Raw genomic sequence first — 15,938 nt, forward strand, 5'->3', positions numbered from 1 at the left:
TTGAGACAGGATCTCACTAAGTAGCTCTGGCTGTCCTGAAACTCACTATGTAGACCAGTTTGTCCTTGAACTCACATATAACTGCCTGCCTCTGCTGAGATTAAAGATGTGGGTCACTGCCCCTGGCCTGTGTCCATTCTTGATGAATGACTCCTTGAGAACTTTGCTATAAGTAGAAGGATTGCCAGAATTAGCAAGAGCTAACAATTATCCCTTCTATCATGTTTTCTAAATATAACAAACCCCACATATTGTCCTGTTGTTCACATCGTACCATATCTTCTGTTGGTAGGACTCCTGGAACCATGATGTTTTGTTTACAAGCATAAAAAGCAATCTTATCTTTTTGTGTTGAAGGTTTTGGTTACCATGGAAGAATAGAAATAAAACAGGAAATGGTTAATTTAAATGCTCAGGGGTAAAATCGAGAGATCTGCCAGTTCCCACAGAGTAATGGAACCATTTTAAATTGTGTTGTTTTAAGTGGAGCCTGGTAGAAAGACTTGGCAGTAGGTGGGTGTGCTATTCCCTGGGCAAGCTTACTTCATGGGGTCAGAGCATCAGCAAGGAGCAGTCAGGTCAAGTAAGAAACGTTCCCAACCTTAACTGTGTCTGAGTTGGCGGAGAAGGGACTGGAACGTATATGGCCTGTTAATACTGGGAGGGCTGAGATGGAAACATCACTACTTAGAATATTCTCTGGGAAGATTCTCAAGTCTGCTGGAAAAGTAATGATATGTATGATGCATTATTTTAGAGTTCAGAAATAACCCTAAAGCTACAATGTAAGAAATTGAGAAAAATGAGGTAAAACCAGTGACACCTCCCCCATCCGCTTCCCCCCAGCTCCCACACACATACCAAATTTACTATTGGATAGGCTTTGGCAAGCTCATTCAGTGTAGGAACCACCACAATCATGAGAGAACGTGCTACCATTGCCCCAAGGGTTGTCTTTGTATCCTTTGTAGTTATTCCCTGATTTCCCTCTCTAGCTCCTGCCATCCATTATCTTGTCCTCTGTTCATATTATTGTCATATCTAGAACTAATTATCATCAACTGTATAGGAGTTCACTTCTGACTTTCACATATAGTAATATTTTGCAGCATAGCCATGTTGTAGGGTGTCTCAGCATTCATTGCTTTGTTGCTGATAGATAGTGATTGGGGACATTAGGAGCAGAGCTGCTTTATTTGTTCTTTGTATAAGTCTTTAATAGATACTCTTGCTGGATCTAAGTTAGCAAGCAGTGATGTTTGGTGTTTGAGCTAGAAAGGCAAAAAGTCCTGTGCTCTGATTACCTCTTCCCTTTTTTCTATCTCTTATGAAATGCCTACCATGTTGTTTGTTGTCTACCTTCCTGCAGGCCTCTGGAGGAGCCCAAGGTGATCTCGGCTTTCTCAGGAAAACAGGCTGGGAAGCACGTGGTGCACATAGCATGTGGGAGCACGTACAGTGCGGCCATCACTGCCGAGGGGGAGCTGTACACCTGGGGCCGTGGGAACTACGGCCGCTTGGGCCATGGTATGTCTGCTGTACCTGAGCACAATCACGAGGTAGGAGGAGCTTGCTTCTTTTGAGAGGCATTGAGAATGACAGTTGTTTCTGTTTCAAGGCTCGAGTGAAGATGAGGCCATTCCAATGCTGGTGGCTGGACTCAAAGGTCTAAAGGTCATTGATGTTGCCTGTGGGAGTGGAGATGCTCAAACCCTGGCCGTGACTGAGAACGGTATGTAGAGCTTATGCTGCCCTGGGCAGTTTCTTAGGGATGTAGCCTGGATGAATGAGTTTTGGAGTTGTATGAACTTCCTTAGGGTGCCCTCCCTGGTAGGTGAGTGTATTGTTTACTTTTTGTTGCTTTGATAAAGCACAATAACCAAGGTAACTTGTAGGAGGAAGAGTTATTTTGAGTTATGTTTCCAGAGGATTAAAGTCCATCATGGCTGGGACACCTAGTAGCAGTCAGGCAGGACAGCTGGAGCAGAAAGATTACATCTTGAATGCAAGCACAAAACAAAGAGATGCAGAGGTAAAGCTTTTTACACTCCAAGCCTGCTTGCAGTGATGTCCTTCCAGCAGCAGTCTGAAAACCTAGTGTTCAGATGCCCAAGATTATGAGGGACATTCCTTACTCAAACTACCACAGTAGGAGCTCAGTGGCTTCAAAGAGGCCCAAGAATTTCTCAGGATTTGGTTCTGGAAAGCAGGTGGCTGCCTAGGGGCTACCACCTTTCCTAGTGGGTATTTAATTTTCACTAAAAATTACAGCTAAATAATATAACTGACATTCTGAATTGTCACTATTATCACCCAACATTTAGCCTCATTACAGGCAATCTTTCATAGTCTTTGTATGCTTTACAATCTAATGTATGTTACTAAATCTCTGGTTTTCTCTTTATGTTTTATTAGTGAGTCTGAAAAAAAAATATATATATATATAAATTTGTTTTAGTATTGTGAATCTTGATTCCAGGATCTAAGTACTCTGTCACTGAAATTTATTTCTATTTAGCCATAGTTGTATATTTTTGTGTTTATTAGTGAGACAGTATTTTGCTAAGTAGTCCTGAATGTCTCTGAACTCATTTTCCTCTTGGCTTAGTCTCTATAGAGCTGGGATCACAAGCGTTTGTTACCATGCATAGCCCATATATGTATGTATGTTTATGTATGTATGTATGTACACATACATATATGTATATACATATACACATATGTGGAGAGGGAGAGAGATATCATGTAGTGGTTCAGATTTGATGGTCAGAAATGCATCCATTTTTACAATGAATTTGTCTGTCTATATTTTGGTGGTCTCATTTCTGTACCATGTCAGTCGTTGCATCAACTGGGGAGTTTCTTAGTCTGTTTTTTCTTAAAGAGGTTGTCTTAGGGTTTTACTTCTGTGAACAGACACTATGACCAAGACAACTCGTAGACAACATTTAATTGGGGCTGGCTTACAGGTTCACAGGTTCAGTCCATTATCATCAAGGTGGGAGCATGGCAGCATCCAGGCAGGCATGGTGCAGGAGGAGCTGAGAGTTCTACATCTTTATTTGAAGGCTACTAGGACAAGGGTATTAAAGCAATGACTTGACCTACTCCATAAGGCCACACCCTGGGCCAAGCATATACAAACCGTGACAGAGGTTGAATGGCAGGTAGAGAAGTGACTATGGAGAATGTCTTCGGTTCGAGATAAAATGTTTTCAGTAATCCATATGTACCTAGAGCCTACTGTTTATACATAGACATGTTCAGAAGCGCTGTGCTTCTGCTGCTTTTTGAATTCTACAGAGAATAGTCATCTGAAAGGACCCTTCATTATTTATAAATGTCCACTACTGAATGAGCCATATTTCACAAAACCCTTAACTAATGGGTTTGTTTTGTCTTGTGAGAGAACCTTGCTGTTCTGTCCAGTGGGCCTTGATCTCTGGGGCTCCTACCTTCCTCAGCTTTCTGAGTGCTGGTACAACTGTGTAGGAGTCAGAGTTCCTGGCTATGTTATGCAAGTTGTGCTTAGGTTTTATCCTTGGTATTCTTTGTAAAATTTCTGAGGAAACTTTTATAATGATAAGATGTTTAGGACTAGGAATAGTAAGGCTATAAATATTGCTCACCTCACACTTGTGCTTTTTTGGCGCAACTCTTTCAGAAAAACGTTTCTTCTGCATGATTGTGTTCTGCAGTGACTGGTGCAGTGGAAGCATCCTGCCTGCCTGTGCTGTCTGCTTTGGGGTCATAGGCTCACTGGAAACATTGGCTTAAGTGTAAGCGGTAGAATTTTTAGGCAGGACAGAAAATGAGGCTCAGATTCGGAGACATATGTGCTCACTGAGGTTTTTTCCCTCACTGATTAGCTAATAGTGTATCCTTTATAGTTTTCAGTTTAGATGACGGATTAGCCTGGCTTGATAGCTAGCACTGTGTTGGAATGCTTCCAAATTGGCTTGCTTATGTGTTGTTTCTGGCTGGTTTAGTAGTAGTGGCATAGTTGGGTCATTATTACAGCCTGTATCACACACAAAGACTAAAGAAAAGGATTATTTTATTTTTCAGAAAAAGTGCATTATTCTTTGGTTTGGACAGTTGAAAGCAGAATGAGAACTGAGTTATTTACAAGCAAACTGAAAGTTTTATTGTTTTCTTTTTTTTTTTCCTTTCCTTCTGGACTTCCTCTTACAGCTTTTTCTACTATGTTACTGACCAGTTTTTCCCCCCAGTTTATTGAGGTTTTGCAAATGATTCAGGTCAGTTTTAAAGATCATGTTTGTATTGTATTGTGCCCTTTTATGTCATATTTAATTAAATTACATTGCACTGATATGTGCCATTGGGAAGTACTGCAGTGTTGTGGGGACACCACAGTGCACAGTGCAGGCAGACTCAAGGGTGGTCAGTCAGAGACAGCATTGCCACACACCTCAGTGCTCATGTCTTGTGAGCAGTGTGATTTTGTTCTGTTTATTAGGATTTAGTTGAAGCAGCAGCATTGGTCCCAAAAAGTAAGAGTCAGACCTTTGTTTCCCATTTAATCTAAAAAAATGAAACACCAGCTTTTATTTTTAAAATAATATTTATTTTTATTTTATGAGTATGTATGTTTGCCTTTAAGTATGAATGAGAGAGAGAGAGAGAGAGAGAGAGAGAGAGAGAGAGAGAGAGAGTGAGTGTGAGAGAGTATGTGTGTTACCCAAGGAGGACAGAAGAGAATGCCAATTCCCTGGAACTGGAATTTAGGATGGCTCTGAGTGCTGAGTGGGAACCAGAGTCCCCTTAAGAGCATCAAGTATTGTCAGCCACTGTACCATCTCTCTAGCTCTTGTTTACATTTGCTAATGTATCAATCTGAAATATACGTTAGATTACATTTAGTCAGTAATCTGCATTAACTATATATAGGTAAGATTGATTTATGTGTTTTATGGGTTATATTATTTTCAGTCATTTAAAGCTTCCACTATGATGTGCAATGATTTTTACTTAAATGTTTTTTTAATTTGTGTTTTCTAGGCCAAGTGTGGTCTTGGGGAGATGGCGACTATGGGAAGTTGGGCAGAGGTGGAAGTGATGGCTGCAAAACCCCAAAGCTGATTGAAAAACTTCAAGACTTAGATGTCATCAAAGTGCGCTGTGGAAGTCAGTTTTCTATTGCCTTGACAAAAGATGGCCAAGTTTATTCATGGGGGAAAGGTGACAATCAGAGGCTTGGGCATGGAACAGAAGAACATGTCCGTTATCCCAAACTCTTGGAAGGTTTGCAAGGTGATTGCAGGAGTAAAATTAATCCCTTATAGATCTATTTTTTAGAAATCTTCAGATTTCTTTTCTTACCTTATATCCAGTGAATGGAGTGTCATTAGAAATATCTTGATAGCTGTAAATAATGAAAAGTGGCTTATCTATTTTAATAAATGTCCTAAAATTATTCTCATCAAATTTAACTTTTAATTCATTTACTTTGAGACTCAGTGTGCTGTGGTGTTGCAGCTGGAAGTCGGCTTGATTTCTCCTGAGTTAGTCTGCTGTGACCTTTATTTTGGTGGTAAGGTGCTTGGTTACTGAACTGTGTAATCTGCTTTGAAGATTGAGGAGGAAAGGGAAGTCCAGGAGTAGTTGTGAGTGAGGGTCCTCACTATAGCATAGAGGGTGGGTCGCCTCTGAGAGATCCTCACATAGTCTCAGGCATTCTTGTTAGGAATGGCATGTTTGGAGAAAGAACCATTAAAACCATGGAATTTATAAAGGAAAAACTCTCCTTTTTTCCTTATAATGTTTGGCCTAGTGGGATTGTAGATTGTCTCCATACTGTCCTAAGTGGGTGCTGGTGAAGTATATACGAGCTGACAAGAAAGCAGAGAAAGGTGAGGTCAGTGAGCCAGCAAGGTTAGTACATGGATGCCCATTGGACCCTTTGGTATTTTATTTAGTTCAGAGTGAAGCACACTCTTCTTAAAGGGCTAGCTTATTAATTGTTAAGGGAGTAGTCCTTTTGTGGTCTCCTATTAGTTTATTCACAGATCAGGATTTGGCCTGCATTTTGTTTCATGGACTAGCTTAGTGGATCTCTACACTAATTCATTTTCCTCTCTCTCTGTTTCTTTACTGAGGGGTTTGGAAATAGGGCTTTCCAGTTTTGGTTCTTCAGTTTTATTTACAGCAGGTTACTACTTTAGTCAGTGGCAGTCTTCTGTGTTCATCAGGTGTTTAATCCCCAGGCTTCTGAGATAAGTGGTAAAATAACACAGTTCACTGTTTGCACAAATCTATTGGAAATCAGTTGGCCTCTAACAGTTTTCTCCATTCATACAGAAAATCTAGGTTTCTAGTTATTAAGTAAAATTTTTTGAATTACTTTACTATAGGAATATTTAAATTACTATTGATGTTAACTTACAGTAACTGAGACTTATTAGGTAACACTTTTCTTCAGCTGACTTTGTTGACATTACATGGAAACACACTGTTGATTATGTTAGATTCACCTACAAGAAAAGGTATAATGCTTTACTTCTAAAAGGTATACTTTCTTTCACAAACAAAGAGATGCTTACATCATGTGGCTTTGAGGAAAGGTATTTAGTGAAGAGTATGCTTTGCATGGCTATATCTGGGATACTGAAGAAAAAAAGTCATTAACCGAAAATACCATTTTCTCACTAACATAATTAAATGTCAGAATTAGTGGGACCAGGATTGACAAAATGGCTCAGCTAGTAAAGGAACTTGCTCTGCAAGTGTGGTGATCAGAATTTCATCCCTGGGACCCCCATAGGAAGAGAACAAACTCTACAAACTTGCCCTCTGACCTCCTCTTGTGTTCTGTGGCATGCCCTCTCCTGCCCAGTAACCAATCAGCCAATCAGTTAATAAGTTAACTAATGGGGGCTGGAGAGATGGCTCAGCGGTTAAGAGCATTGACTGCTCTTCTGAAGGTCCCGAGTTCAAATCCCAGCAACCACATGGTGGCCCACAACCATCCATAACAAGATTTGGCGCCCTCTTCTGGAGTGTCTGAAGACAGTTTACTTACATATAATAAATAAATAAATCTTTTAAAAAAATTAATTAATGATGAGAATTTTTTGGTGGTCAAACATGTTTAAAAAGCAGTTTCTCAGGCAGCCTATCTATTAAAAGAGCCAAAGGAGTGCTGCTTTAAGTTTGTTTGTTTGTTTATTTTTAGGTTTTTTTGGGACAGGGTTTAAAGCCCTCAGAAGTTCTTGAACAGTGCAGATGAATAAGTTATCAGGCTTTCTGATGATCTTCTTAGTTAATTACAGGATGTATCTTTTTATGTTGTGTATATATATCTGTGTGTCTGTATCTTATCCTGTATGAATAAGACTGGGGATATGAACTTAAAAAATCATACAGTGTTTTTGAATACAATTCTGAATAAGGAACGTTAAAAACAACTTGATATTGCAGCTCTAGCTTTGGACTGCATTATTAACAAATCAGAGTTGACAAGACATGGCATATATTTTAATAGCATAGTCAAATCAAGTAAATTGAGCTTCATATTAAAGGATGTGACTTGTCAGAAGTTAGTATTGAACGATTTATGTTCTTCTGTAGCTGAGAGCAGATGTCCTTACAGCCATAGGCTTAATGGGGTAACTGTGTCCATCTTCTCTCTAGGGAAGAAGGTGATTGATGTGGCTGCAGGCTCCACGCACTGCCTTGCTCTCACAGAAGACAGTGAGGTGCACAGCTGGGGTAGCAATGATCAGTGCCAGCACTTTGACACTTTGCGTGTGACCAAGCCAGAACCGACTGCACTCCCAGGACTGGACAGCAAACACATAGTTGGAATCGCTTGTGGGCCTGCCCAGGTACTGACTACATAGTGAGCTTTGGTGTCATGTACAGTTTTCTTTTATTTTCTAAATGCTTACTGCTAGTGTGTAGAAATACCCGAGTTTGTGTGTCATCCTTCTGTCTTGCAGTCGTTTCACAACAAATTACTACATTTAGTTCTTTCAGCCTTTTCTTCTGTACATTGTAGAGACAGCATATTCTTCCTCTCTCTTCCTCCCACCCTCTATCTTTAGCTCTTCATTGTTGGTTGTGTGTTGCTTCTTTTTTTTTTTTTTGGGACATACTCTAAATGGATGCTGAAATTTGTTCAAAAAAATTTTTTTTTCTGACATTATGTAAGTTAAGTAGTTTTCATATTGGAACGTTCCAGTTATCAAATATTGACTAATCTCTGCATTACTGCTATAACTATTGGTCATGGTGTTTTATCCTTCTGATGTTTATAGGTTTTACTTGATAATATATTGTTATTTGTGTGTGTGTGCGCGCGCGCGTGTGTATGTGCGCACTCTTCAGGGTTACTGGCATCCAGCTTTCTTTGTGCTCTTCTTGCTTGCTTGATTTCTATGAGGCTAAAGCTGGCCTCATGAAAAGAAATAGGGCGGCCGGGTGTGGTGGCTCTTGCCTTTAATCCCAGCACTTGGGAGACAGAGGCAGGCGGATTTCTGAGTTCGAGGCCAGCCTGGGCTACACAGAGAAATCCTGTCTCGAAAAAAAAAAAAAAAAAAAAAAAAAAAAAAAAAAAGAAAAGAAATGAAATAGGGCACTTTGCCTTGTGTTTTCTAAAAGAGGTTATATACAATGCTATTTCTTCTTTAAATATTTGTGAATTCATCTGAGCCTAGAAATATAATTCGAAATACAATTTCATTAGACGTTCAGTCTTTAAACAGGAATAGAGGCATTCCTGGTTTCTCTTTTCATGGGTAGGGTTTTTTTTTTTTTTTTTTGTGTAATGGCCCTCAGAAATTGTTCCATTCTGTTACAGTTGTCCAATTAATGGATAAAGGGTTTTTTTGTTTTGTTTTGTTTTTTGTTGTAATTATCTTTAATCTTTTTTTTTAACAGTCCAGTAAATCCCCCTTCCTGTCTGCTCTGGTCCTCCCTCTGACAGTTCCTCATTCCATTCCTCTTCCCCCATCTCCAAGAGGATGTCCCCCTCCTACCAACTCCACCAGGCCTCCCCGCTCCCTGCAGCCTCAAGTTTCTTGAGGGTCAGATGCATCTTCCCTCACTGAGGCCAGACCAGGCAGTCCTTTATGTATCAGGGTCCTGGGACCAGCTTGTGTATGCTGCCTGGTTGGTGGCTCCATGTCTGAGAGATCTTGGGGGTCCAGGTTACTTGAGACTGCTCATCTTCCTATAGGGTCACGCCTGGCCTCAGCTTCTTCCAGCCTTTCCCTAATTCAACCACTGGGGTCCCTGACTTCAGTCCATTAGTTGAGTGTAAGTATCTGCACCTGTCTTGGTCAGCTGCTTGTTGGGCCTCTTGGAGGGCAGGCATGCTAGGCTCCTGTCTGTAAGCACACCACAGCATTAGTAATAGTGTCAGGCCTTGGAGCTTCCCTTTGAGATTGATCCCAATTTGGGCCAGTTGTTTTGTTTTTTTAAGTATTCTCTGACTAAGCTCTTGAGGTCATATTGCCATTTGGATACTAGTAATTTGTATATTTTTTTTGACTTCAGTGTTTTCCCTGATTACAGGTTTAATTTTATTGATCTTTAAAAATAATTACTTTCAGTTCATTTTTGACTCCATATTTTTTCTTAACTATGCTGTTTTTTCCTCTTTTTAAAGTGCCTTTCACTTCAGCTTGCTTGGGCTCAGTTTTTAGGTTACTTAAAGTGGCATCCCAGGTCATCGGATTTAGCCCTTTTTTGTCTCTCTGCATTCCATACTATAAAATTTCCCTCTAAACTCTTTGTAGGTGAATTGTTCTCTGACTGTCAGTTTCCTTCCTTGGAAGGTTGTGTGTACACTGCTTAGAGCTGCTGTTGGGCCTCTGTAAGTTGTGTGCTCACTCCCAGCCATTAGTATAGATTAGTAATTTTGTGAGTGAGAACAGTTTGGAAAACACTTCATGTTTTTTTTAGGTGTGGAAATGAGGTGGGATGGTGAAATAGGAGAGGAAATTAGAGATAGTTTATAAGCTAGACAGCCGTGAATTTGGGGATGTAGAGGGATGAATAAGTGGTAACATGGGGTATTTTCATCACACTAAGTGGCGAGTCTCTTCAGTGGATCAGACTATTGATGAACCTACAGATTTCATGTTAGGTTCCTTTTTTCTTGCACAGAGCTTTGCGTGGTCATCTTGTTCTGAGTGGTCCATTGGCCTTCGTGTCCCTTTTGTAGTGGACATCTGCTCAATGACGTTTGAGCAGCTGGATCTCCTGCTGCGTCAGGTCAGTGAGGGGATGGACGGCACTGCTGACTGGCCCCCACCACAAGAGAAGGAGTGCATGGCTGTGGCAACGCTGAACCTTCTGCGACTGCAGGTGCTAATTTTTTTTGCTGGTTTCCTGTCTTTTATAAATGCCTCAGGCATTCCTGAGTGTGTTCATGGGCATTGAGTGTGTGAACTTCACCCTATTCAGTGAATTGATAATAAAACCTTGAAAGTATTTTAAAGTAAGATTATGATGGGGTTACGTGTATACTTGATCTTGTTTTGTTTTTCAGAGAAGTCAGTCATTGCATATAGGTAAGAGTATGTACAGAATCAGTTCTTTGTGCCATAAGCACCTTCCTGACATTCATGTGGGGAGAGTGTGTATGGAAAAATGCCTGAGACAGTAGAAGAAAGAGAGGGGTAAACTCCAGTTGACAGACCATTGTTCCCTGGATTGTTTTTTAGACTGTGAAAGCTGTATTCAGTAATTTGGCTCCCTACATCAGTACCTTCTCTTCCTCACATGGGTACGAAAATCACCCAGCCTTTCTACTAGTCTCTCTTTCTTACTCTTGTAGGATGATTCTAAGCTGCCTTTTAACTATATTAGATACTGTTATTTTGTTTGTCTCTGAAAGAGAACATTTCCAATTAAAATTTTAGAAAGAATATTGTCTGATTTTGAAAATACATTATTTTTTAAATTATGCCTATGTATGTGTGTCTGTGTATGGGTATGCAGGTAGGTATGCTAACTTTAGGAAATGGTATGATTTTATGATTGTAAAATAGTAACAAAAGTACTTTAGGGCTGGTATAACAGTATAATTACTTTTTAATTTTTCTCTAGTAGAATTTTTAAAGATGCCATACTCAAAATGTAGTCCTTTGTTTTCCCAGTAGCCAGTTGACTTTGTCACCATTGCTAATTTACACTGTCTTCTGATCAGATCACTTCCTCAGATTCCTTCTTTTAAGGGTTTTCTTTTTTTCCCTTCAGGGCATGTGAGATTAAAGTTTGAAAAATGTTTGCTTATCTTAGCTTTTCAAAGATAATTGATTAAGTTAGAGGGGGGACCTGTTGCAGAAATTTCCCATAATTAATAAGCTCTCTGCCTAGAGCAGCCATCCTGTCTGTTGTGCTCTCTACCAGGAGCCACAGACATTTATTTAATACCTATTATAACATCTATCTGTTATGCTCTCTACCTAGAGCCACAGACTTCTATTAATTAATATCTGTTCAGAGCAGGCAATTATCACTGCTCTCTCTACTTGGAGTCAGTGACTAATATTCCTTATCTAGTTCTGAACCGCAGTGAAATTTCCCATCTTTAAATATCAAAAGGTTATATTTCTCTCTTTATATCAATGAATTACCTGGTCTGGAGCCCTTTGAACCTTTGTTTCCCGATTCTTTATTCACAGGGAGGAGCTGAGTGTAGAAAGACACTCATTGTCTGTGTCCCTGTTTGGGGGTTGGGGAGGCAGGGTGGGGAGGGACAGTTACGGGAAAGCAAACACAGAAAGGCTCTCTCGGGCATAGATGCCTCTCTGCCATTCTCTGTAGGCCGCTCAAACCCAGTCAGCTTCAAATCCATCCTGCTGCAGCCTAGGTCACTGCCCAAGCCCCATTCAGGGGTTGGAGGGCAGTGAATTTTTATCTCAGGTTAGTTGAGTTCAAATCAATATGTTGGGTGCCATTTTGTTTCGGTAAATCTCCAACCCAAATATGCCCTGGCAGTGAAAACACAACTCTCTTAGGAGACAGCTGTATCAGGCTCCTGTCAGCAAGCACTTGTTGGCATCTACAATAGGTAAAGCTTTTTAAAATGTAACTTGAGTTTATGGATGTTACTTAGCCTTTGAGTTCATGTTCTCATTGAGTTTGAAATTGCTCTCTACTTTTAATCTATATCCCCTTAGAGAAGTCTAATAAATATGTTGAACTTCTTTTTATATCCCTACTTTTCAGGACTTCTTTGGTAGTTTTAAATCTTTGTCTCTTTCACCATTCATCTCTCAATCTTATTGTTCTAAGTGGTTTACTTATTTCTTCAGTTCAAAAGTTGTTCCTTTAGCTCAATAGGCCCTATTACTGAATTATTTAACAGTTATTTATTTGGAGTACTGTATAAGATGGTGATTCCAGCACATTTTCCTAGGCCCATGCAATCGGAGCCTCTGTGTATGCAAACCAAAAGTATGACTATTAGGGCAGGACCTAGAATGTAGAAGGGGCACAAAGGAGCTTGCCTGGCCCTGCACACTTCTGTCTCAAGGCTTCTGTTTTTGGAACTGTTTTTGCATTTCTAAAAAGTGGTCAATTTTGAAGCCTTTGTTTTTAATCTCAATATTTTTGTTTTCTGGTGTCTGCTTTGTTGTTGTTGTTGTTATAGTGGTTTTTTGAGATATAATTTCTCTGTGTAGTCCTGGAACTTGCTCAGTAGACCAGGCTGGCCTCCAACTCATAGAGATCCATATGCCTCTACCTCCCATGTGCTGGGATTAAAGGTCTATACCACTACTGTCCTGCTTGTTCTTTATTTTTCTAGGATTTACTTTTATTTGGTTTCTATGTATTTGCATCTCTATATGAGTGTATGTGTATGGGTGCTCATGTTGGCCAGAAGAGGTCATTGGATTCCCTGGAGTTGTAATTACAGGTCATAGTGAGCATGAGGACATGAGTACTGGGAATGAAACTGTTTCCTAAATTTATAACTGAGTAAACTTCTGAGCCATGGTTCCAGTCCCAACCTTGATTAAAACATTTTATATTACATTTATATATTCGTGTGTGTGTGTGCGCGCGCGCGCGCGCGTGCGCAGCAGGTTGTTAAGCTTGGTGGTAAGTGACTTCATTGTCTATTCAGTATTACTGGCTCTCTGATCCTCCTCTTCCTCCTCGTCTTCCTCCTCCTCCTTCTTTTTTTTTTTTTTTTTTTGGTTTTTCGAGACAGGGTTTCTCTGTATAACCCTGGCTGTCCTGGAACTCACTTTGTAGACTAGGCTGGCCTCAAACTCAGAAATCCGCCTGCCTCTGCCTCCCAAGTGCTGGGATTAAAGGTGTGCACCACCACGTCCGGCGATCCTTAACTTCTAAGAGTATTTTTCATATGCTTATATGTACTTTTTTTTTTCCTTTTTTAATTGTCACCATCTCTAGGGACATAATTTTCTTTGAAAAATATTCTCCCTCATGTTATTTTGTTGCCGATAATGCCTGTTCCTTTTCATAGTGACAGCAGTTTCTCTTGGTTTGGTCAAGGTGACCCTAGAAGCCAGTTTTGATTTTGTTTCCGTTGTGTTGTAGGGTTTTACATGCTGTAGTGGGATCAGGTGCTCATTTTGACCTGTGATATTTGTGCTTAGATGGGCAGTAGGCTGTTATCTGTAGCTACTCAGAAGGTAGGCTGGCTCCCTGGTTTCTGGTGCACTAGAAACTTTGCATATGAATAGTGCAGCACTCTGTCTCACTAGGCTGGCAGATTTCTAGGGAAAGCTCAGGTTGAGCAGGTGGTTGTGAGGAGCTTGGGAGCTGCTCTTCTGGTCACTGCATGGCTGATGTAAAGGCCAGCCTGGGCCCTGCTTTTTAAGGCAGACTCCTGCCTTGTCAGTGTACTTGTTTTTCTCTGAGGACTTTGCTTGTGTGCTGTAGTTTGGTTATCTAGTTTTAAACTGTGGTTGGTTCCAGGCGTTTTTCTGTTGGATATAGACTGTTGGGGATTGCACTGATAGTTGCTGTTCTACATTATTTAGTCCTCTGTGCTGATCTTGTATTTTGCAGTTGCATAGTCAAAGCTGGGTATGACATTGTTTTTGTAAAGTACTTTCACAGTGAGATTTCCCAGCTATAGTGGTTAAAAAATTTTAGTAGTTTTTAAAAATTCATGTAAGGATCAATCTTTGTAATCTGAAAATTAAAATTTGAAATGGTCCCAATTTGAAACTTTTTCAGTGTTAATGTGATTCTGTCGATGGAAAATTCATTGTACACCAACTACTTCGTGTGTAAAAATATTTAAAATAATGTAGCTGGGCATAATGGCGCATGGCTTTAGTCCCAGCTCTTTGGAGGTAGAGGGGAGTGGATTTCTATGAGTTCAAGACCAGCCTGGTCTACAAAGTGAGTTCTAGGACAACAAACAAAATAATGTATAATTTATGTCCAGGCTATATATCTAAGGTATATGGTATAAGGTATATGAAGCACAAATAAATTTTGTGTAATACACGAGTCCTTTAAGTTACCTCCTATGTGTGAACATATTCCAATATCTGAAACCTTGAAGCATTTTGTGTAAGGGATGTCAACTTGAACTGAAAAGTTAATTTTGTTTATATAAGTAACATTTCAAATTAAACTTTATTCAGTCTTTCATTAGGATTTGGAAAAATACATTTGCTTTTGGATGTTCTAAATAATTTTTTTTTCTTTTTATAGTTGCATGCTGCCATTAGTCACCAGGTTGACCCGGAATTCCTTGGTTTAGGTCTGGGCAGTGTGCTCCTGAACAGCCTGAAGCAGACCGTGGTGACCCTGGCTAGCAGTGCAGGAGTGCTGAGCACTGTGCAGTCAGCTGCCCAGGCTGTACTACAGAGCGGCTGGTCTGTGCTGTTGCCCACAGCTGAGGAGCGGGCCAGGGCGCTCTCAGCACTCTTGCCCTGCACAGGTGAGCTTTTGTTAGGTGAAGAATTGGGCCCAGACAGGAACGTGGGATGGCACTGATCCACATTGCTAAAAACAAACGGCAAACTTAACAGAGCAAAACCTTCCTTTTTCAGTTTCAGGCAATGAAGTGAATATAAGTCCAGGTCGTCGATTCATGATTGATCTTTTAGTTGGCAGCTTGATGGCTGATGGAGGATTGGAGTCAGCTTTAAATGCAGCCATTACTGCAGAAATTCAGGTATGGCCCTAGAAGTACAGAGGAGTCAATGAGTGATTTTACTTAGTGTATGGTTGAGATTGAAAACTCTGTACTCAGACATTATGTAGGAATCGTGACTATAATCATTGAAGAACCCAAAATGTAAAAATTTTAAAGAACCCAAACTGTAAAAATTTTAGTTACATACAAATTTTTAAAATTTAAAACTGTTTTTATTTGTGATAAAATGATCCCACCTTAAGTGTCCACTTTGATGATTTTGACAGATCCTTCCATCACATAGATTATTTTCATCACCCTGGAAGATCCTTATGTCCCTTTGCATTTAGGCTACTCCCCTGCCTGTAGATATCTGCCTTGAATGTCATGTAAATGGCACAGTAGGTAGTAATACCTCTTCTTTTGCCTGAATTGATGGTTTTTGTATTTAACCACATCACAGTTTGTTACTACTTTGTTCTTATGATTGAGAATTTTTTCATGCTTTTTATTGTTGAAAAGTACTCCATTGAATGCTTGTAACACTTGTTTGGTTGTTTATGGTTTTAAGTCTACTGTGATCATTAGGATTATTAAGTTCATCAGGGGAGAAAGTGGGTGCTAACCCTTTGAGCATGTATTTTCCCTGTGATTAAATACTTTGGGGAGGCATTAGCTGAGTTCTAGGATGCATGTGTGCTTATGTATTTCCAGATGGGCTCTGTTTCTTACAATTGAACATGTATGTGAGAGCTGCAGCTCTTTCCTGACTCTGTATGAGTCATAAAATACTTAGTATTGTCAGAATTGGTGGCAAAGATTTCAGTGTCTTGAGGCT

At 40.0% G+C, this 15,938-nt stretch overlaps 1 protein-coding gene across 4 annotated transcripts in view; it reads left to right on the forward strand.

Annotated features, from left to right (window-relative positions):
- The window catches only part of LOC110297519 (E3 ubiquitin-protein ligase HERC2), a 171,722-nt gene that overhangs the window by 41,895 nt on the left and 113,889 nt on the right, over positions 1-15,938 (forward strand). For all 4 annotated transcript variants that reach the window (XM_021166289.2, XM_029479794.1, XM_029479793.1 and 1 more), the window contains exons 13-19: positions 1,370-1,527; positions 1,619-1,732; positions 5,023-5,274; positions 7,654-7,847; positions 10,132-10,332; positions 14,674-14,902; positions 15,015-15,139. In XM_021166289.2, the coding sequence (XP_021021948.1) occupies positions 1,370-1,527; positions 1,619-1,732; positions 5,023-5,274; positions 7,654-7,847; positions 10,132-10,332; positions 14,674-14,902; positions 15,015-15,139 (1,273 nt within the window). The remainder of the gene's footprint in view (positions 1-1,369; positions 1,528-1,618; positions 1,733-5,022; positions 5,275-7,653; positions 7,848-10,131; positions 10,333-14,673; positions 14,903-15,014; positions 15,140-15,938) is intronic.

The sequence above is a fragment of the Mus caroli genome, chromosome 7 (genome assembly GCF_900094665.2).
Source record: "Mus caroli chromosome 7, CAROLI_EIJ_v1.1, whole genome shotgun sequence".
NCBI lineage: Eukaryota > Metazoa > Chordata > Mammalia > Rodentia > Muridae > Mus > Mus caroli.